We start from the raw sequence: 21389 nt of genomic DNA, 5'->3' as shown, positions 1-21389 counted from the left end.
TTGGAAATACCGTGCTACTCTACGCTGTGTTCGCTGTGCCATGAGCATCCAGCTGATGGAAGAAGTCTGGCCAACAAGCTGTCTTTCCTCTCTTTCCTCTTTGTTTTGCTCAGAATGGCAAGTGACTATGGCACAGTCCGGAAATTAACGCTAGCTGCTTTTCTCTGCTGTGGAGGTTTGCATCTTACAGGCCGTAGGGGAGTTCATAAAGCAGCCTGGCCACAGAGTCTCCTCAAGGCAAAAAGCAGAGTTGTGAGCAAAATCCTGGAGGGTTTGAAGGGCAATGCAGTTCTGCAGACTAAAATAAGAAATATTGCAAGCGTTTGCCCGGAAATCAGAAACTGAACCTGGCATGAAGCAGTAGGACCTTCCTGAAGTGTTTGGGGCTGTTTGCTCAGTGTATGGGTGTTTGGTTTTGCTTTTGTATTTTGTTTTGGGTTTTGTTCCCCATCACTAATATTCTGTTGTCATGAGTGGAAACTGGGAATTGAAATGCCAAAATTCAGTGTGACTCCAAGAACTTTTTCCCACAGTAATCACAGGCTGGAGAGGCAGAGTGAGCAGCATCTGCCCCCAAATGTGCCAACCTTTAGTGATTTCTCCATCTTCCAGGGAGGAGCACTGGGAAATGCCTGGACCATGAGCATCTCCCATTTCACATCTCCCATCTCCCATCATCTCACATCTCCCTCCCTTTTCTGTCTGATCTCCTCTGTCTGTCCTCAGCTCCATGCCACTGGGGGAAGCATCTATGGAAAACCTCAACCCAAGACCCCACTTGAATGGAGAATCCAGAAAAAAAACCATCTTTGGCATTTCTTTAATAGAAGCAAACATCCCATTGATTTCTGCAATCTCTCTCTGCAGGGAGCCAGGAAAAGCTCAGTGCAGAGGAAAGTTGAGTAAAATGATATTCCCCATTGGTGGTCCAAGCTTTTCTCCATCTTGGAGGCTGTCTAGGCGTGGATGTGGGGTGTGGAGGAGAGAGTCTTGGGTATGGTGGCCCAGCTGAGCTTCCTGCCCTGGTGGCACTGGTATCCCTGAGGAATAGGCCTGGGGCAACGTTTCTCCGCACCTCTGCTGTGGGGAGTCAGGCTCTCTCCTGCCCTGCCGTTCTTTCTCTTGGTGCCAGTTTCAAAGACGTGCGATGCTTATTAGTATGCCGTGTTCTGCGTTGGCTTTTATCGCTGCTGGAGCAGATGGCTGGGCTTGGACGGCTGCCCTCCGCTTGTGGAAAGGCCAGTTAACGTGATGGTAGTTGCAATGACAGGTACGGGCTGTGGGAAACATCTTCTTCAAGGCTCCAGGCAGGAAGAGGACATGGGCAACAGCTGGCAGCTGCCTGCAGCATTGCCCCATGATGGCTGTGGCGTCAAGGGCTCTTGGTAGGCAGGGTCACTGGAGAGGTTCCCAGTGTACCAGTGTACCTCTGCGATGCTCTCCTGACATTGCTCATGGAGATAGGATGTGGCTGGCAGGGAGCCACGCCACAAGGATGGTTCCCCTGCCTGTCCTCGGGCCACGGAGGAGGCAGGTCACAGCACCCCTGAGCATGACCCTTGTCCTGCCAGGGTCAGGGTGTGGGCTGCAGCGTCCTGATGCATTAGGGCTTGCTTGGTCAGTTTGGAGGAGCTGCAAGGTGTGCTTTCAGAGGAGAGGAGCCCACCTTGCTCCTGGAGCAGAAATCCCCCAGCCCCTGTATCTGCAGGGTGAGGACCTTGCTCCTGAAGGTCTCAGGGCCCCACTGGCCTTTCCACAGCTCCTTGCCCCAGCAGGAGCATGGTGCTGTGATCCACACGAGCAAGAAATTATCTTATTCTGGGAGCCAGCTCACCCGTCAAGCAGGCTCCCAAACAGCCTGAGACATTTAATGGGTTGCTTGTTCTTCCCCAAACCATCCCAGCTCCCCCTGGGCTCTGCGGTACCCTCTGGAAAGTAGCTCTGGTTTTAGCTGGGCTGATGCTCCCTCCAGGAGAGCCTCTTGCTTCGTCCCCTTGGGGACAGGGAGCTACTTTGGTCACTGCCTTTCTCACTGAGACATCCTACCAGTGACAGCCAGGGATGAAGGAGCAACTCCAGACTCCATACATGGTGCAGCCAAGAGCCCTGCAAGCCTATGGCTACCTTCAGGGGCACCTCTTCAACCAAAACAGCTGGGAAATGTTTTGAGGGCCATCACTCCACCTTCTGTCCATCTCTTCTTAGACACGAGGGCAGGAAAGTCTACGCAGCTGAGGAGCGCAGGGGCTCCTTCCTCCAGGGCATCCTCTCACGCATCGTCTCTGCTTCGTTACTGGAAAGGGAGGAGGTGGAGGGAGGAAAGTCACAGTCTGCAAGAGCCATGAGTGAATTAATTTCAGCTGGCCCCGGTCATCCCTGTGGTGCTCGTGGTCCGGGGGGCAGTGCTAATCGCCCTGTTGACCGTGGGGGTTTGAATTAGATTTAAGAAGGCTTTTCAAGTAGTGGGGGCACTGTCCCTGCAGGTAAGGCTTTCTGATAGCGCGTATTAAGGTGATGATAAAGCCTGTCTTTTCTGTCCTCCTCTTAAGCAGCAAAGTGGAGTTCGGCACAAACAGCGCATTGTGAGACCAGGAGGTTTTAGGGCTCTTAGCAAGTGTACGGCATTAAGCAACAACTACTTTTTCCTCCCCTTTCCATTTTCCTTTCCCTCTCCCTTTCCATTTTCCTTCTTTCTCTTTCCCTTGCCTTGCTGCCAGCGGAGGTCTGAAGGGAGGAGATGGTACCTGGTACTTTTGGGCACCCAAGCACTGCTCCTAGGGCTGTCCCACTGCCCACAGAGCTGCCCACGAGTGGTGCGATCCCTGCAGGAACCAGGACCAGCGGATGTCCTGTCCATTTTGGTGCTTCACTGCTCGTCCCAGCAGCGCACGCTGCTGTCCAGGAGGGGTGGCATCTCACTGGAGACACCCCAGATGCCTGGGGCCAGGAAAATCTGTGCAGGATCTGTGCTAGCAAAGGGCTGGGCTGAGCAGTTGAGGGTGGCTTTGGTAAGGGTGTTCTGTGGGGCTGGGGCACTGGAGGTGTCTGCTGTGAGTGTCTCCAGAGGAGGTGCACTCTAATGGCTACAGCTGGCGTCTGCACTACAGGCACAGCATCACACCTCAGGGACAGGCAGATCATGACCTCTCCTGTAGGATAGGTGTGCTGCAGTGTCTACAGTCAGCATCTGCGGTACAGGTGTACTGTAAGGTCAACAATCACTATCTGCTGTACAGGTGTGCTGTGGTGTCTGCAGTCAGCATGTGCGGGACAGGCGTACAATAGCATCTACGGCTGGTGTCTGCAGTACAGGCGTATCATACATCTACACTCAATGTCTGCAGTACAGGTGTGCCATGGTGTCTACAGCTGTTGTCTGCAGCAGAGGTGGTACCATAGTGTTTACAGTTGGTGCCCACAGTAGAGGCACACCATAACTTCTACAGTCGCTGTCTACAGTAGAGGCACACTGTAGTGTCTACAGTGTGTCCTGCAGAGCTCCTTAAGAAGGCTCTTGGCAAGGCTGCAGGGGTGGCATGCAGGGAGGAAATGACTTAATGGAGTTTTTTTCTCCCCCTGGTCACCATTTCAGAGCCAGGCCCTGTAACAACACCCAGTGGGGAACTGCCTGACAGAAGATTTTGTCGTGGAATTGCTGGGTTTTGAAACTACTTTTTTTTTTTTTTCTTTGTGGAGCCACCTACTTCCAGAGCAGGATTTTACTTATTTATTGTGGCTGGGAGGGGACTGTGATGGGAGGAGGCTGGGCTGCAGCCTGTGTCCCTCACCAGCCTGGGACAGCCCTGTCCTGGAGCTGCAGGGCACGTGAGGCAGGTTGTGGTGGCACGTGCTGAATCACAAGAACGTGAGAAGGTCTGGGTTTGTCCTAGGCCACAACACAGAGTCTCTTGGCTCTGGAAGGTGATCTCAGGATGGCCAAGCAGTTTGCAGCTGGTTGTTGCCATTTGGTGCCCCATTATCAGTGGGCATCCCCACGGCTTTGGGGATCCTTTTAAGGTGGGGCTGGAAAGGACCATCCCTCTGCCTGCTCAGAAGAAGACACGGGAACTGTTCAGCAGATGGTGGCATCCTACTTTTTGCCTGGATGTACAATTCTCTTTGCTCTTGCTTCCCACCTTGGGACTGTCCTCATCTCATCATGCCACGGCAGTTAATGTCACATCACTGTGCCCCTTCCACCCTGCTTGCAGGGACAGCCTATGGGCTTCACATAGGTCTCGCCACATCCCACTTACATGTAGCCTGGTCTGGCTCAGGGAAAGCAGGACTGGAAATGCATTTGGTTTAGACCAAGAGCTGCCAGAGAGGCCTATGTTCATGTCTGCATTGAGTTGTCTTCTAAGAGTGACCATGACTAATGGCCTCACAGAATCCCAGAATGGTGGGGGTTGGAAGGGACCTCTGGATATCACCTAGTCCAGCCCCCTGCTAAAGCAGGATCACCCAGAGCAGGTTGCACAGGATGGCGTTCAGGCGGATTTTGAATCTCTCCAGAGAAGGAGACTCCACAACCTCTCTGGGCAGCCTGTCCCAGTGCTCTGTCACCCTTGGAGTGAAGAAGTTTTTCCTCATGTTCAGATGTAACTTCCTGTGTTCCAGTCTGTGCCCCTTGCCCCTTGTCCTGTCACTGGGCACCACAGAGAAGAGTCTGGCCCCATCCTCTTGACATCCACCCTTTAGATATTTATAAGCATTGATCAGATCCCCTCTCAGTCTTTTCTTCTCCAGACTAAACAGCTCCAGCTCTCTCAGCCTTCCCTCATACAAGAGATGCTCCAGGCCCCTCATCATCCCCGTACCCCTCCACTGGACCCTCTCCAGTAGTTCCCTGTCTGTCTTGAATGGGGGAGCCCAGAACTGGACACAGCACTCCAGATGTGGCCTCACCAGGGCAGAGTAGAGGGGGAGAAGAACCTCCCTGGACCTGCTGGCCACGCTCTTCTTAATGCACCCCAGGTACCATTGGCCTTCTTGGCCATGAGGGCACACTGCTGGCTCATGGAGAGCTTGTTGTCCACCAGGACTCCCAGGTCCTTCTCTGCAGAGCTGCTTCCCAGCAGGTCACCCCCTAACCTGTACTGGTGTATGGGGTTGCCCTTGATGCAGAGGACAAGGCCAAAAAGGTTTGACTGGTCGCTCTCTCCCAAAACAAGAAGCTGGGGACAGCGAGGAAGGCTCCTGGAGGTAGTTCCAGCTCCAGAGCTGCCAGGCCACCACATTTCATATCTCCCCTCACCTCCCTCCACTCCTGCCCAGGCTCCTCTTTTCTCTCCACCACCAAGAAATAATTCACTACAGGGGAAAAAACAAATATTCTCCAACCTCTTTTTCTGCAGAAGATTGAGTTTCCCACTGCTGGGTTTGCTGTGTAATAAATGCAGTTCCCCACCATCACCTTTCAACTGGTCCCTGCCGGAGCGGGGACACAGCCTGGGGAGCTGCACGCCTGGTGAGCTGCTGCTCGCTGGCCCGTGCACCTGCTTGCTGGGGTGCTGGTTTTTGCTAGAGAAACTGTTAAATGAGCAAATACAGCAAATGGAAATTTGCATTAGAAGCATCTGCAGAAATTGTGAATGTTTTGTTGTGTGCTTGGAAAAAAAAAAATCAACATGGCTTTGGGCAAAACAGGCAAACAAAGCAAATACTACATGGGAAATTGCAATTCAAGTGAGAAAAAGTTGGTTTTCTGGCTAGGTTTTTCACACTAAAATAGCTTCAGCTCTTGCCTCGTGGCAGAGCTCATCTCTGAGGAGAAATGAGGTTTTGCAGGGCGCCAGCAGTCGAGTGGTGAGGTCTGTGCCAGGACTGGGACCCTCTGCGTGTGTCCCCCAGGGACCTCGGCCAGAGATCACTGTCGGCAGAGGCGGGATGGCTGTGCTACCTGGGGTACCTGGACTGCTGTGCGGGGGGAGCTCCAGCCCTGGTGCAATTCCTTGCCTGCTTCAATTCCTGGTGCCACCCACCAGCTTCCAGGGGAGAGAATATTCAGTGGGAAGTGAATTTAGGATTGGTAGGGAGGGTCAGCTCCCGGTTTGCAGGCAGCTCCCAATCTGCTCAGAGCCCTGCATGCCAGCTCTGCCCTGGGATGTGGCATTGCCACCTACCTGGGGTCCCGGCCATCACCCGCTCCCCGAGCTGCTGCTTGCAATGGCAGCTAGCACACAGGTGAGGTGGCAGCCACGCTGGTGGGGACACGTGGAGGAGGCAGAGGGGAGAGCAGGCACGGGGAAAAGAGGAGCAGGAGCGGAGAAGTGGAGTGAATGATAACAATGTTGTAATTAGCACTTAGCGCTCCTCACGCAGAGCTTTCAAAGGAAGGTCACCTTCATTATCTCTGTTTTACAGGCAGGAAACTGAGGCACGCAGGAGGTGGTGAGAGTGATTTACTCAAGGTGACCTGGGAGGGCTGGGGCTGGGCTGGGAGCGGGGTCTGGGGCTGGCGCGTCCTTGCTATGCAGCCGCAGCGTGCTGGGGCCAGCTCTCGCTGCCAGCGCTCCCAGCTCAAACCCAGCACTGCAAATTCAGCAGCGAGGCTGCGGGTCCTTTCTCTGACCATGACCGCGCTCCCTGTCTTCAGACCCCCTCTCTCCCCCAGCATGTTGAGAGACATTTGAAGCCAGGCCAGGCTGGTCTAGCTGCACCCCAAAATCTGTTCATGATATCCCTCCCAGTCGTTCTTGCCTTCTCGTCTAGCCCTGCAAAGGCTCTTGTCCGGCTGCAAACCCGAGTCCATCTGGGCTCCTGCAATGGCCGTGTTGGGTAATGGAATATGTTTTGCTGATTTTTTTACTCTGGCCAATACAGCTACACCTTTATTTAGGTTTAAATGAATGCCATCTGGCTAAGGAGCCCATGCTCATGCTCTAGATTAAAAGGCAATCCTCTGCACGTCACTGATACAGTGCTGGAGACTAGAAAGATTTAAATGGTTTTGAAGGTGTAATTTGCATTTCACGCATGGTACTGTTCACCTCCTGGCGGGTGGGCCAGCATCCTTGTTGCTGTCCTCGGCATCTCCCTCCTGGCTCTGGTCTCCTCTACCAGCCCTGGTTGCAAGAAGAGGAGAGCTTGGGCACCTCCAAGCCTGGCAGAGCTGCATGGGGCATCCTTGCAGTTGTTGCTGCCATTTGTCCACTGCTGGGGAGGCTCATTGGTTCAAGGATGATGTTCCCTGCTTGTTCCTAAAGCCCAGCTTGTCCCCACCTCCCCGCCTTCTTAGCTGTGCCCCCCCCTCCACACCTCCCTGCACCCCAGCATCCCGTGCATGGCTCACTGGGACGGAGCAGCCTCTGCCGCTCTCCCAGCCCAGAGAGATGGGGGCCGACCATGGCCCATCAGGGCGTCGATGGGAGGTGGCTGAGGCAACATGCTGCACCCGTCAGTCACTACAAAGACATGGATGAGGGTTGCATTGTCCCTGGCATGCCCAGAAATGCTGCTGCTGTGGCATCAGGCTGGCAGACAGCACAGTGCTCAGTGCTAGGGCGAGATGCACTGCATTTTGCACATCCTAAGCACCAGCTGCTGCTGTGAAGTGCCTGGCTGTGCTCCCATCTCTTCAAAAATGCAGAGACACTTGCAGGCGGTGTCTGCTCCTAGGGTGATGCTGCAGCTGCTAAGGAGAGACCAGCACCAGGATTGGACTTTCTTAAGCGAAAGGTTGCCAATAAGATGAGGAAAATGCAGCATTGGTGTAAGGCGTATCGTCTCCTCCAGGCACCTGTTTGTGCTGGCAGCTCCCATGGAAAGTGCCACAGGCTATTGAGTGATGAAGCATGCACCAGCAAAGCACCTTGTTTTGCAGTGAGTTCCCTGAGATGAAGTGTCACTTCGTGGCCATCTCCTTGCACCCTTCAGCTGCCCAGGAGGGACCAGCTCTCGGCATACTACGTGTGAGGTCTCCTGGGGGCAAACCCTGACTGCTTCTGCCTGTGTTTGCTTCCACAGATGGCTAACCTGGTCCTGTCAGCCTGCTGCGTGGTGCTCGCCACAGTGGTGGTGGTGTACGCCCAGAGACACAGCCAGCTGGGTGAGTCTCCTCACACCTCTCCCACCTTGGGGGTCCTGAAAAATGTGAATGCCGCCTCCTCTGACCCCTCTCCTGGGGCAAGCCGAGCGCAGTCTCCGGGCTTGCCTGATACTACTTTTCTGGATGTTATCACTTTTCTCCTCTCTGTGAGACATGCATCCCCTCCTGCCCACCGCTGTGGGGTTTGGATGTTCCGCATCCCCCCAGCACCCGCAGGTGCCCCTCGCCCTGCCCACACCCCTGTGTGTCCCAGGGTGCCCCTACAACCAGGCACCGCTTCCCATCCCTTCACCCCGCCTTTTCTGGATGCTGCCCTGTGCAACCCATGAAGGGATGAGCAGGTGGGAAGAAGCAGCAGCCTGACAGCCCCAAGCACTGACACCCTACCCCATGGCCATGATGGATGCTCTCTCCTCCTTGGCGTGATTTTGTCCCCATTGCCACCACACATCTGTGCCCACCACTAGCTTGCCCCTTTCCAGGTTGGCAGAGGGTTCAAGGTTTACCTTAGTGATGGCTTTAGAGAAGTTACATTTTAGAGTCACTGGTGGCATTGGGAGCTGGAGAACACCACATGATTCCCGGTGTAGGCAGGAGCAGGAGGGCTTTTGGGGGGGACAGTTGGATCCCGCTGTGGGGTCATCTATGGCAGCCCTGCGAAAATGGGACAAAATGGAGGACCTCCAAAATTCACTGGCTTTCCTGGCAGTCAGTCTGGCTGTAGTTGCTTTCGGTGGATTATAGAGGGGAATTTTGCTGATTAACTCCATTAAGGATATCTGTGCATCCATGGGCTCTGTGGGATTGAGGATCCCAGCCAGAGTGCCCCACAGAGCTCCCCTAAGTCCAGCTGGGCGGGTTTACATTGCTGGAAGCTGCCAGCTTGGACACAAAGCAGCTGGAGTTTGGCAGCATGTCCCCATCACATGGGGACAGAGCCGGTCTCTGGACAAAGTGGAAGTTTGCTGGGTGGTGTTGCAGGAGCATTTCCAGCACCTTCCCAGGGCACCTGCTCGAAGCATTTGGGTGCTGAGCTGTGTGCTGCTCGTGGTGGTGCGATGCTTTCTGCGGAGAAGCAGTGCTGCTTGGTCCTGCTGTGCTTGCAGGACCACTGCCTGGAAAGCCTTGAAGGACCCAACATCAAAGCTGCCAGAGCATCCTTTGGATGCACCATGCTGCTTCCCTCTGTGCTGTGGGGACGGTGGCCCAGACCTGTCGCACAAGGAGATGCACAAAACACAAAAGTGCCAGGTACTTCAGGGTTACACACATTTTAAATGTGTTGTCTAGACAGAGAAGCAAACCCTGCTCCCCACCAGCACTGGCCAGGGCCACACATTTTGCGGCTGACAGCAGCACGCTGGCGCAGAGAGCACAGCCCCGGGTGAGGCCCCTGGCCAGGCGAGCTGCAACGACTGTCACCTTCTGCTCCATGATCCAGCAGAATTCAGGGATTTGGCAGTGTAGCCTCCCCATCACTGTGTCCCTGCTCCTTCCCTTGTCTGGCTGCATCCAGGAGGGAGTTGTCTGGTGGGGGGCAGCTCGAAACTGGAGCTGCTGAGACCTGAGTGCATCAACAAGTGCCTGAACGGGGTGCATGGACTGAGGCAGGGCTGTCCCCATCTGCAGGAGCCAAAGAGGCTGCTCTGCCCTGGGGAACATAAAAGGGAAAGAAGGGGGAAATTGGGTATAAAAGCTGCAGGAAGACTAGAAGGGCACTTCCAGGACTGTCCTCAATCTGTTCCCCAGAGGCACCGTGTGTCCCTCCTGGGCACGTCTTGGAAACACGGAGGTGATGCTCAGGGGAGGGGCTTTGGAGCAACAGGTCCCCTGCTCGCCCTGGTGTGCCTGGCTTGGAGAGGCTGCACACATGCAGGTGAAGTCGGGGAGCACCTGCCCCACATCGGAGACTCGGGTGTGCTCCATCCCCCCCACCTAGAGCTCACTCCCTGCCCTGGTGCAGCCTCCCCTCACCACCACACCCCAGGGCTCATCCCCCTCCAGCCAGGCACTTGGGCTGGGAAAGCAGAGTGGAAATGAGGTGGGAGGATGGATTAATCCCACTGGTGGCAGGGACTGGGTGGAGTGGTGGGGAAGATGCTGGCGTAGTCCATTTATCATGCACTTGAGGCATGCTCGACTTTAATAGCTCATGAAGCACTTTAAGAGATGCATTAGCACTGAATACTTGAGTGAGGAGGATGTGACAAGCTGTTAAGTGAGCATGAGCATGGCGCAGCGCGGCCGGCCACCCGCTCCTGGCTCTCACGTGCACCCTGGTGATTACTGGAGCGTCCTGCAAAGTGCCACATGAATTAATAAAAGCAGTGTCGGGCTTGGTGGAGATAAGGCTGCTCATGCATTAACCCCTCTGCTGCTCACCATTGGTCCTTATCCTTGGAGCTGGCAGAGCAAAGGGTGTGTTTGTCTGGGATGCGGGAGCCCAGGATGCTCCCTAAGGTTAGGAGGGGGAGTAGGGAGGCTCTGAGGTCAGCAGATTTGAGTACTCCCAACCCTGTTTGCAGAGCTCCCTTGCTTTGCATCCGTGGCAGGTTGCTAATGTTATATACACCTGCATCAACCTGCGGGGCATCGCTGATTCCAGCTACCCATGGGGGTGGGCACTGAGCCATCGCTCAGGGTAGCCCCAGGGGGATGCTCAGAGAGTGGCACTAATGCGCTGGCTTGGGCAGTGAGTTTTGGGTGTCCTGCTGCAGGGAAGGGCAGAGAGGCAGTGAAAGAGGGTGTTCATGAGGGGCTCTGCCCCAGCACAGCCCCTTGTGTCACCCCAGAGGGGAGGCATGGGAGTAGGACAGAATGCCTGGCTGTGGGCAGAAGGTGCCACCCTGCAGGAGAAACATCCCTGATTTCTCAGGTTGTGCCTTCATCCCCAGAATAGCTCAAGCCATCAAACGGGGATTGCTCGCAGCCCATCCCCACCATGGGGTCTTTGGTTCTGGTGTTTTGGGGCTGCCGGGTTGGACCGTGGATGCTGCTGGAGCCACCAGCACTGCCACCGGCCCAGAGTTGCACAGTGATCTCAGAGCTAATCCTATTGCTGCTAAAGCGATCACCCCGCACTGCTCAGCCCCTCACGCTGGGTGTCTCTGGCAGGCCCCGGCAACGTGCTTGGCATGGGTGAGATGATTGCTTTCACTTGGTGCTGCTGCATCGAATGCACGCTCGTTCCCAGCCCAGCAGGGGCATCTGGCACCAGGGTCCTTTAGAACAGCTACTTCGATGCCCTTCAGTTTAGCAAAGGAACAGGCAATGCACTGGGTAAAATTGGAAGCAGGGAAAAAAGAGATGAAGCTTGCAGGGATTAGCTGCCAGAATAGGTTGGTGTAGGGTGGTGTTTGGCCTTCCAGCTGGACTCACTGAGGAAGTGGTCCAGGGATGTGCCCCTGGTGCATGGATAAGCACTTAAAGTAAACCAGCTTCAGATGGGGCTGCCAGATGGGGGACAGCCAGCCTCCAGAAGCAGGCATTGCCCGGGTCAGCCGTGGGGCTGTCCCCAACTGCAGAGCTCCCAGCCACCACAGAGGCATGGACAGAAGCTGCAAGGAGAAATAGGAGGGGACAGAGGAGGTAGAACTGGCTGAATACCATACAGGAAAGCCCAGTGCCTGCCCCATTATCATGGGTAGCTCAGTTTTCCTTCCTGAGTTTGCTTCTCCAGGCAGTGGTTGCTGCCGATTTATTTCAGAGTAGAGGAAGGTGATCGGGAAAGCTCAGCAGAGCACAGAAACGATGGTGGAGATGCCTAACTGCATGTCAGGCCATAAAGTGTACGTGCATGGGTGATTTCAGCTCTTTGTATTCATTGCCATGACTGCCCGTGGCTGGACTTAGCTGCTCCCAGCGGTCCTGGGAAGAAGGAGCTCAGCAAGAGCTCCTGCCATGACCAAAGCATCTTCCCCATCCATCAGCTCTGCCAGAGTTATGTCCACATCTGTCCCAGATTGAGATTTCTCTGCTTTTAAAAGAAGAGTAATTCTGCTTTATTGATCCTCACCTTGCTGAATTAACTCATGTTTAAACAATAATTATGTTTTCACCCAGGAGAGGAGACAAAGAGATAAACATCTCTGGAAATGAATGCGTTTCAGATGCCACAGGCCGGGGTTAATTTATTGATGGGCGCAGAAGCTGCTATCGCCTCTCTTTCTCACCAGCAGTAAGCAATTAGCCCCCATCATTCCTCAACCGAGGAAAAGAAAGAGAGATTTTGTTTCATTATTTTCCCTTCTCTCTTGCTCTCTTAAGCTCTGGCGCTAATCTTTTGCAATCGGTTCTGCTGCAAAGCCTCCCGGGAGCTCCGGTTTGCATGGGCCTCGTTAGAAATGCTGCCCACATTTCAGCTGAGACAAAGCCTGGGCCAGTAAACAGCCTTCAAAATGCACAGCAAAGCCATGCAAATTGGTTTTTCGAAGAGAAACCAGCTGTAGATATGCTCCTCTCTCCCGTCCCCACATTGTCCAGCCTTCTCTGTGTGGCATTTGTTGGCTGACGGGGATGTGACCAGCTCTTTCTAGACCCTTCCTCTTCTTGCATCAGTCATCCCATGCATCAGCCTGCCACAAATTAGTGGCTTTGCTTTTGGGGGTGTTCCCTGGGGTTTCTTTCTAGGAGATGGTTTGTAGATTCACAGAGGAACATGTGGTTTATTTGTAGACATCTGAGTAGGTTTTGGTGCTGATTTTTTGCTGCCTACCTAAGGCAGCACTGCAGGAGTAGTCTCTCCAAATACGCATACAGAAGGTCTCTTCTCTTCTCTTCTCTTCTCTTCTCTTCTCTTCTCTTCTCTTCTCTTCTCTTCTCTTCTCTTCTCTTCTCTTCTCTTCTCTTCTCTTCTCTTCTCTTCTCTTCTCTTCTCTTCTCTTCTCTTCTCTTCTCTTCTCTTCTCTTCTCTTCTCTTCTCTTCTCTTCTCTTCTCTCCTCTCCTCTCCTCTCCTCTCCTCTCCTCTCCTCTCCTCTCCTCTCCTCTCCTCTCCTCTCCTCTCCTCTCCTAGAGTGCCTTTCAGTCATTCATTAAGCAACATGACTAACATCTGTCATGTGTTGTTCGTTTTTCAACCCATTCCCCAGGGCAAGATGCGTGTGCAACAGAGTGTTTTGGAATTTTTATAATTGCCCAGGCACAGGCATTTTCTGGGGAAGGCAAGGTCAAAGGGACCGTGTGTGTATGCTGAGCAGCCGACTGGGAGGCTGGAGATGGTATGTCCTTCCCACAGAGCCTTGTTCCACACTCAGGCTGGGGCCAGTGCAGGAGAAAGCTCTGTCTCCTCATTACATAGCACCTTCCCACCTCCCGTGACACCTCCTTGCGTCTCAGGCCAAGTTTAGCTTTCATCACAGCACACTGGCACTTCACCTCTGCGTGGCTCCTGCCAAGGCCTTATCAGCGTTGTCCTCCCCAGGACACAGCCCAGCCTTCTGTGAGCCTGACCTACATTCCTCCACTGGAGATGAATGGACTTGTGTTTGGCTGTGTGAAACACGTGCTCTCGACAAGGTATATTAACTGCGCCAGAGCTCTGCATGCAATGGACTCGTCCTTTCCATTATATACATCAGCCTTTGTGTCACTGGCAAACTTTGCCAGCAACAGTTTTATGTTGCCTTCAAGATAATTGATAAGACGGGTGATTAGCAATTGGCCAAGAACAGATCCCTGCGGGGCCACACTGGGAACACCCTCCTGCAATGATGATTCCCCATTAACAATTAATTTCCCATTAGCAATTACATTTTTTAATCCTTCCTGTTATAACTCAGGATGCTCTCATTATCCACCTGAATGAAATAGCAGCCTTGCTCCAAACAGCAGCCCTGTTCAGTGTGTGAGCTGGTTTTGGAGCGTTTTCAGGACCTCTCTCTGGTTAGAAAGCAAGGTTTGGTGTACCTGCCCCTGCATCCCTCACTCTTTGCAAGCCTTCTCAAAGTCAAAATGCTCTTCAGATTTGCTTCATGGAGAGCTTGGAGAGCATGAACTAAGGCGTGGTGCTGGGTCAATAAAAGGACATGTCTTGGCATTGGAAAGATGTTATCAGGCTTTGCTCAGCAGATTCAAAATCAGGGGGCTTAGCTCAGCCTGCCCTCAGGCTAAATGAGCTCAGTTCACGGTGCTGTTCTCACAATCTGCTGAAGGAGACAGCTGTATCTGGAAGACCTCGGTCCCATGGCATGTCATGAGTAGATGGATGCTCCTGCCTTGGAGCTGCAAGAGGGGAAAGGCAGAAGCACTGTGGCAATGAGGGAAGGTATTGCCAAAGGTGTGGACACCCCTGGATGGCAGCACCCCGGCAGAGCAGTGCTGCCTGCACTTCTGGGCACCCCAGTAATCACCTCACTTCTGTAGGCAACCGGTGGGTGAGTCAGCCTGACTCCCCAGGGACACTTTACCCCTCACATGAAGGCTCCAGCGCCGGGGCTGACGTGCAGCGATTAGGATTCAAGCTTTTCTGCGAGACAGAGCCTGCTTAAATCATTCTGAAGGCTGCCGTTCAAGGGCAGGCATCCGCTCTTTGCCTCCTTTGCCTTGCTAATTGCTTCCCGGGGCTATGCTAGCCCAAGCTCATGGCTGTCTGCTGAGGACCAGCGTCATTCCAGTGGGGCTGCTGCATCTGCTGGGGGTTGACGTGCTAGCCCACCCCATGTTGGCCAGAGGTACAACCTGGCTGTAGCTCAGGTTGCATGAAACTCGTGTCCTTCTGATGCCTTTGCAAAGGTCTGTTACCTCCATCCCTGGGCATTCGTTACTGTGGTGGTTTCCTCATTGTCTCCCCATCTTCCCTGCCAGCCCACAACTGTAGGGAAGCAGCAGAGACAGCACCTGCAACAACACCCCAGCTGCAATCCTGCGATTAAACTCTGTTGTATGCTGTTAGGGTGTTTTAAGAGCCCGTCAAGGTCTGGGGTCCCCCTTGCTGCTCTGATCTTTCCCTACTGCTTCCCTGCCCTGCAGGGTGAAGGTGAGTCTGTCTGGTAAGAAGAACCCCAGACCCAAACAGGCACAAACTTCCACACTCCCAGCTTTTCTCCCCCCTGCCCCTCATCTGTCCCAGAGCACCTGGCTTTTTTTTTTTTCTTTTCAGCACAAGATGCATCTCCTCAAATGTTCCCTGTCTGCAAAGTAAAAGAAAACAGCAAAAATAGCCCCAGGTCCTGGAACATCTTTTTCTATTACTGGACATCCCTCTGAGCTCAAGTAGATTTCCTGCCCAGACACAGAGTGAATTATGGGCAAGCTCTCGGAGGCTGACCTTGTGGTCAGACAGAGCACAGGCTTGCTAATAAATGTGGTCAGCCCCTACCGCAGACAGCCTATTTTTAGTGCCTGTGTTTCCTTGCCCACTGCCTCGTCACCCCACAGGTCCCAGAGCCGAGCATCCCCCGGGGGTCCAGCTGGCAATGCAGGATAGTCCCACGGGAAGTGTATCACAGGCTCGCTTCTCCTGCCTGGGAGCTGGGGAATCGAGAGGGTTGGTTTCCACACAGTGTCTGTTAATTTTGCAGTGCAGAAAGTCACTGGTGCAAGGAGGGGGGTGGCTTGTCTTATTGGGGTGTGCTGCAGGACCGTGGCTTATGCCTGTCAGACATGGAGTGGAGAGCTCATAGCTCTCGCCTAGGGTCTCTGCTTGGAAAATAGCCGCACGTCAGCATGAGATTGATGTCCCATTGTGCAAAGCACTGTTGGATGCATGAGGAGATGCTCTTAAAGTGCAGGTGGGGGAGAAAGGAAAAGGACAGGAAGAAAAATAAAGGGACTGGCACTTAGGTGAGAGGGAGCACAGCTTGGTGGCTTCATGTCTTTGAAGATGTGCTCTTTGCAAGTTACCAAAGTTTGGAGGCATGCAAAGGACATTGCAAAGAAGCAGCCTGCTTTTGTTATACAAGTCTGTCTGGAGGCACTTGCACTGGATTTACCCCTTTCTGGGAATGGAAGAAGTTATTTGAAATGGAGCTGGTGGAGATGAGGTTCTGGAGTAAAATGAGGATCTGTGCCCAGGCCCACATGAACCATCTCAGAGCCTAGAAGGAAATCTAGTTGGCAATATCTGTGATACTAACAAAAATACAAACCCTTCCATCAGTTGCAGGTCCTGCGTACTGAACAGATCACAAAGCTGTAAAAGAATAAAAAAATTAAAATGGAAAGGAAAGGAGAGGAGAGGAGAGGAGAGGAGAGGAGAGGAGAGGAGAGGAGAGGAGAGGAGAGGAGAGGAGAGGAGAGGAGAGGAGAGGAGAGGAGAGGAGAGGAGAGGAGAGGAGAGGAGAGGAAAGGAAAGGAAAGGAAACATAACTAGAGGGTAAGAGTGTGGATCTGGCAGATTTTGGACAAGCCTGTGATCCCACAAAATTGGTGAAAATAGTTCACATCTGTGGTGAGAAGAAGAAACTGCCAGGAGGATCACAGTCTGCCAGGATTCATTAGTTCTGCCAGTGGCAAGAAAACCATGTCTCAGTAGTCTCTTAGACTTCATTAAACATATCGACAAGCATTGAAGGAGGAGAAATGGAGCTTGTAGTCCACCCAGACAAGCTTTGGATGGAGAGCATTCAGTCCAGGATTAAGCCCTGGTACTTACTGCTGACGTGGGCACAGCTGCCACAACCCACAGGCAGGAGGCAGGACCTGCTGGTGGGGATGTGCAGAGGGGACAGCGTGGGATGGGGAACAGCACCCGGTTTGTGGAGCATCTGCATAAGCCAGATGGTTCCTTCCCAACAAATCCTTGCTGAAACCTGCTGCTGGGCAAGCCCTGCTCAATGAGGAGAGGCTGGGAGGAATGGTTTGGATAAAGGTAATTTCCTTCTTGGGATGGCATTGTCCCGCTGTGTGGAGCAGGAGCATTGCTTCCTCTGCTGATGCTTGGTTGTAAATTGAGGCATTGCCATAGCAGCTGGGAGCCCCCAAAGGCTGGTCAAAGCCAAAATCTCATTTGCACAGATTTTCACACCCAGAGAGCTGAGGCGTAGCCCAGCATCTGGGAGTAGCCATGGGCTTTGCTCTTTACATGAGCTCTGGCTACTGAAGAAGGACCGTGTCCTGTCCTAGCACTGAGCTCCTTTTGGCGAGGTAGGAAGCAATCCTCATCTGTGGGTTATGTCTTTCATTTCTTTGTGCCTGTTCGTACATTCTCAAAGCCTTCCAGAAATGGAAGTTCTCAAAAAACAGTGACAGTTGTAGTGGAAACCTTTAGTGCTTCAGGGGTTTAGCTTCAATTAGCCTCCAAAAGCTTGGTAAGGTCTCGCCTTGGAAGTCACACGTGGCCGTCCCAGGAGCCAGCCATCTCACATTTCCAAAGCCGCCTGGTCCCCGCCAGCCTGATCAGAGACATGTGTCCAACTGAACTTGGACTGAAGGTGCCACTCATTATTTATCCCGTTTGAAGGGTTTCCAGTGACTGAAGTCCTGGATCACAGGCTGCCCTGGGACTGCAAAGCCAATCTCCGGTCAGGCTGAAAGAGCAAAGTGCTGCAGCTCTGGGGGCAGCTCTGGGCACCACTTGCAGGAGCCCACGACCTTAACAGAGGGTGCTACAAATCATCCTGGAGCATGTCAGAAGGGCTGTGTGCAGCAGACCCTGGGACCAAAAGGGCAGGCAGGGCTGGGGCTGAGACATTCAGGTCCTGTACATCCATCAGGGGTGTTGGGCATGGAGTGAGTCACTCGCTGCTGTCTTCAGGCCACCCGCGACACGTCTGTGAGCAAGAAAAGCCCTGGATAATGCGAGTACAGCCACAGCAAGACATTGAGCCCAAACATCATCATCTCTGCTTCCTGGGGAGAGGATTTTGCTGGGGTGGGAACAGGGCAAAGGAAGCATGCTCAGGAGAGCAGATGCTGGGACACAACATGCACAAACCTTTATTATCGAAGTCTTTGGGGGGTTCAGTTTCTCTGGGCAGACACTGTGCTTCTGTGCAAAGGGAAATGCCTAATACCCCAATTCCTAATCCGAGTGGAAGATGCTGGAGTGTAAAAAATAAACAGAAGAACAACTTGCAAGGTCTGCAGTCTGTCCTGTGGATGAAAAGAGCATCTTTCAGGATAAGCAGTCTTGGGCAGTACTAAATGGAGTGGATCCATGCAGAGAAGCCAATATAATTGTGGCATATTAAAAGGAAAAGGAGAAGAAGGATTAAGGAGGGGCTGTGGCAGGCTCGTTACAGAGGGGAAAAGCGATGCATGTCACCTTGTAATGAGTGCTCCAGGAAGGCCAATCAGGTGGAGAAGTGAAGTGAAACCACAAAGCAATCAACGGTGATGGAGGCAGGAGGGGTTACAGAGGTATTAGTCCAGCGTATGCACCATTGATCTCTTGGTGTAAAATTTGCCGGGAAAGATTGTTACTTAGGCTTAGCTGCCACCAGGCACTAATTGAAGCTGAGGAATCTGGAGCCTCACTGCACTGCCTTCCTTTGCTTAGTACCATACTGGAGAGGCTGGTGGGGAAGGGGCTTTGTGTATGTGATTCACAGCATGAGGATAAAACAACCTTTGTCTCCATTCAGGAGATAAGTTGTCTGTTGTGAGCAGCAGGAAGGCAGGCTCACAACAGCAGCACCGGTGCAAACCTGCGTCATGCAGACTATGTGCACAGACTCTGCTGCTGGGGGCTTGTCCTGGTAGCCCCATGTCCATGTCTGCACTCAGGAGACAAGGGGAAAGGGCTAAAAACTTTTCCTTGCACAGTTGTATGCACCTGTGTGCAGGGTGAGTGTCTGGCAAGACACATCCACCTCCCAGTGCAAAATTTGCTGTGGATGGGGCAGAGACTTGCCATAGGGTGTAAACAGCTGGCAGAGCCATGCGTTATCCCTCATCCCAGGTTCAACACACTTGACCTTCCTAGTTTCTTCAGCTTGCAAAGCCTGAAGTGTTTGCCCTAGTGCAGATCCACATTAGGAGATTTAAGCCATGTACCAGTAGCCAGGCTCTTCTTAGTTATCTGCTCTGGAGTATTGCAAAGCAGCCAGAGGTCTGCAGAGCCGATGCTGAAAAACATTGACCTGCAAGGCTAGAAGCCTGGAGAACTTCTGCCAGCCAAGAGTTGTATGCTTTGTAGGCAGAAGAAAGCTGGCGCCATCACACTGAGGAGCTGACTGGGATGTACAACCTAAAGCAGAGCTGCAGCATGTAGCGTGTCTTGCTTGATTCCTGCTGAATTTCCTAAGGTGTAATGAGGTGTGCATATGTGTGCATGTATTTCTAATGTCCAGGTGTTGGGCGTGCTGCTGGATAGCACAGCTCTGCTGGCAGAGAGCTGTGGGGGGGATGCATGTTTTGCTATGCCGAAGTGCGCTTCTGCTCTCTGGAGAGAGGTCCCCTCTGCCGGTCTGTGCTGCTCGCAGGGGGCCGCACCTGCTGCCTGCAGGATCCAAACTGAAATAAAGCCAAGGAAGTTGCTGAGCACCCTTCACCAGGGTAACAGAGCTACAGAGGGGGAGCAGGGTCCCATCCTGTTGTGAGCAGCAGGAAGGCAGGCTCACAACAGCAGCGACTGGTGCAAACCTGCATCATGCAGACTATGTGCACAGACTTTGCTGCTGGGGGCTTGTCCTGGTAGCCCCATGTCCATGCATCCATCCTAGTACAGATCTTCTGCAATCAGGCAGGCAAGCTCTGCTCACCATCCGCATTGTTTACGCGCAAACCCGCTCCCAGGGGGTCGGTAAGCCAAGCATAGAGCGTTTCCGAGGGGAGTCTCCAGCCGTAGCCGTGAACTTGAGACTTTGTAGGATGAGTCACAGAGAGCCTCTGACTCCAGCCAAGCCACAAGCCCTGGCAGGTCGGACTCTGCTGCGTCTGCGGCTTGCCTGCACTGTGGTGTGGTTGCTCCAGCTGAGAGCATGCTGTGCAAGTGAGAAACTGAGGCACACGGGAGAGAGAGTGCATTAAATCCAGAAGCTCATGTCTGTCCGTCTACTCCCCTCCCTGTGGCTTCCCATGGGAAGACTCCACGTCTGGAGTGGAGCTCATAATTGGGAGCCTGGAGACCTGCCACAACCTGTGCCAGCTGCTGCGACAACTGAAGAGGCTTGAAGCAAAGCAGAAAACCCAGTGACGCTGCTCAGGAGTGGGAAGGGGCTGCTGAGCCCTACAGGACTCCTGCTGTTGGGCAGAGAAGTAGCATTACCTGGGATGAGCAAGGTGCCTGCCTGGTGGTCACATCCAAGTTCCTATGCTCAGCAGACTTGAAAATTAGTTTTACCTTTGTAGTGCATAGCACAGGGCCTTGTGTTTGTCTCTTTTTTTTCCTTTGGGTGAGGATCCCTGCTGTGTGGCATAGGGGAAGGGCAGCTCAGGAGCTCAGGTCCCCACTGGTACCTTCTAGCTCTCATCACACAAGCCCCTTGGCAGGGGAAGGAACCGTGGAAGTTGCCAATGGCCACAGGCTCATTTGCTAGTGAGCTGCAGCACCATTCCCACTGGCACTCCACCTGGAAGTCCATACACTTTACTAGGACTCTTCTCTGCCTCCTTTGCCCTTGGGGAGCCTCTCCAGCTTGGCCCAGTAACACCCAGCCCTTGCCTTGCCCTCTTCCAGCATCGCAGGGCACAGCCCTTTGGGTGCTAAGAGAAGGGGTGTTGCTCCTCCTTGTTCTTGGAGGATGCTTGTATTCTCTTGCTGGACCCATTGCAAGCATCCTCCTCTTGGCCTTGGTCAGGTGTAATAGCTCTGCGAGCTCTGTGGTTCCTGTTGGCAGAGAGTCTTTAGGGATGCCTTCAAGCTGCCTTACTGCCCTTCCCATCGTGACAATGGTGCTGATTTACAGCCATGTGCACTGGGTCTACCCCTGTGCAGGTGACTCCTCCAGCCGTCAGACCTCAGATGGACATGTCTATCCATCCCTCCTGGCTTGCAAGGAGAATTTCTGTTGTTTTCAACCCAAGTTGCTGGAGACTGATCCTCACTTTTATGGAGAGTGAGCTCTGAATATTCAAGAAACAGCACTGAACTCAGCGTGACCATGGCTGGCAGGTTCTGGCCCTTAATTAATTAGCATTGATCGTACTTCACTTCCAACAGTGGAGGAGGGAGCTGCAGCTCAGGGAAGCAGTGAAGTGTTGCAATATAATCACTGCGGCTGTTTTCACACTTCCAGTCAGCGCTCTTCAAAAGTTACATAGCTGCTGTGATGGCAGCATGGGTGACAGAAAGGAAACTCCTGGGAGAATAGTAATGACATGGGGCTTCGGAAGCTGTCATTTTAAAAGAAACATTTATTTATACATTTTTGCAGGGTTGGGTTTTTTTCATATTTTTTTCTGATTCTTGATATTGGATTAGCTTGACTTAGCCTTAGCAAAGGTGCTGCTCATGTCTCC

General features: G+C 53.1%; 1 protein-coding gene across 4 annotated transcripts in view; it reads left to right on the top strand.

Moving 5' to 3' along the window:
• Positions 1-21389, top strand: part of CNTFR (ciliary neurotrophic factor receptor) — a 212000-nt gene that overhangs the window by 116409 nt on the left and 74202 nt on the right. For 3 of the 4 annotated variants that reach the window (XM_075739638.1, XM_075739640.1, XM_075739639.1), the window contains one exon: positions 7969-8050. The exons of the other annotated variant lie outside the window; for it this stretch is intronic. In XM_075739638.1, the coding sequence (XP_075595753.1) occupies positions 7969-8050 (82 nt within the window). The remainder of the gene's footprint in view (positions 1-7968; positions 8051-21389) is intronic. 4 annotated transcript variants of the gene reach the window in all.

This window comes from Balearica regulorum, chromosome Z, assembly GCF_011004875.1.
Source record: "Balearica regulorum gibbericeps isolate bBalReg1 chromosome Z, bBalReg1.pri, whole genome shotgun sequence".
Taxonomy (NCBI): Eukaryota; Metazoa; Chordata; class Aves; order Gruiformes; family Gruidae; genus Balearica; species Balearica regulorum.
The sequence above is the reverse complement of the archived record's forward strand: the minus strand, read 5'-3'. Positions and strand labels throughout refer to the sequence as shown.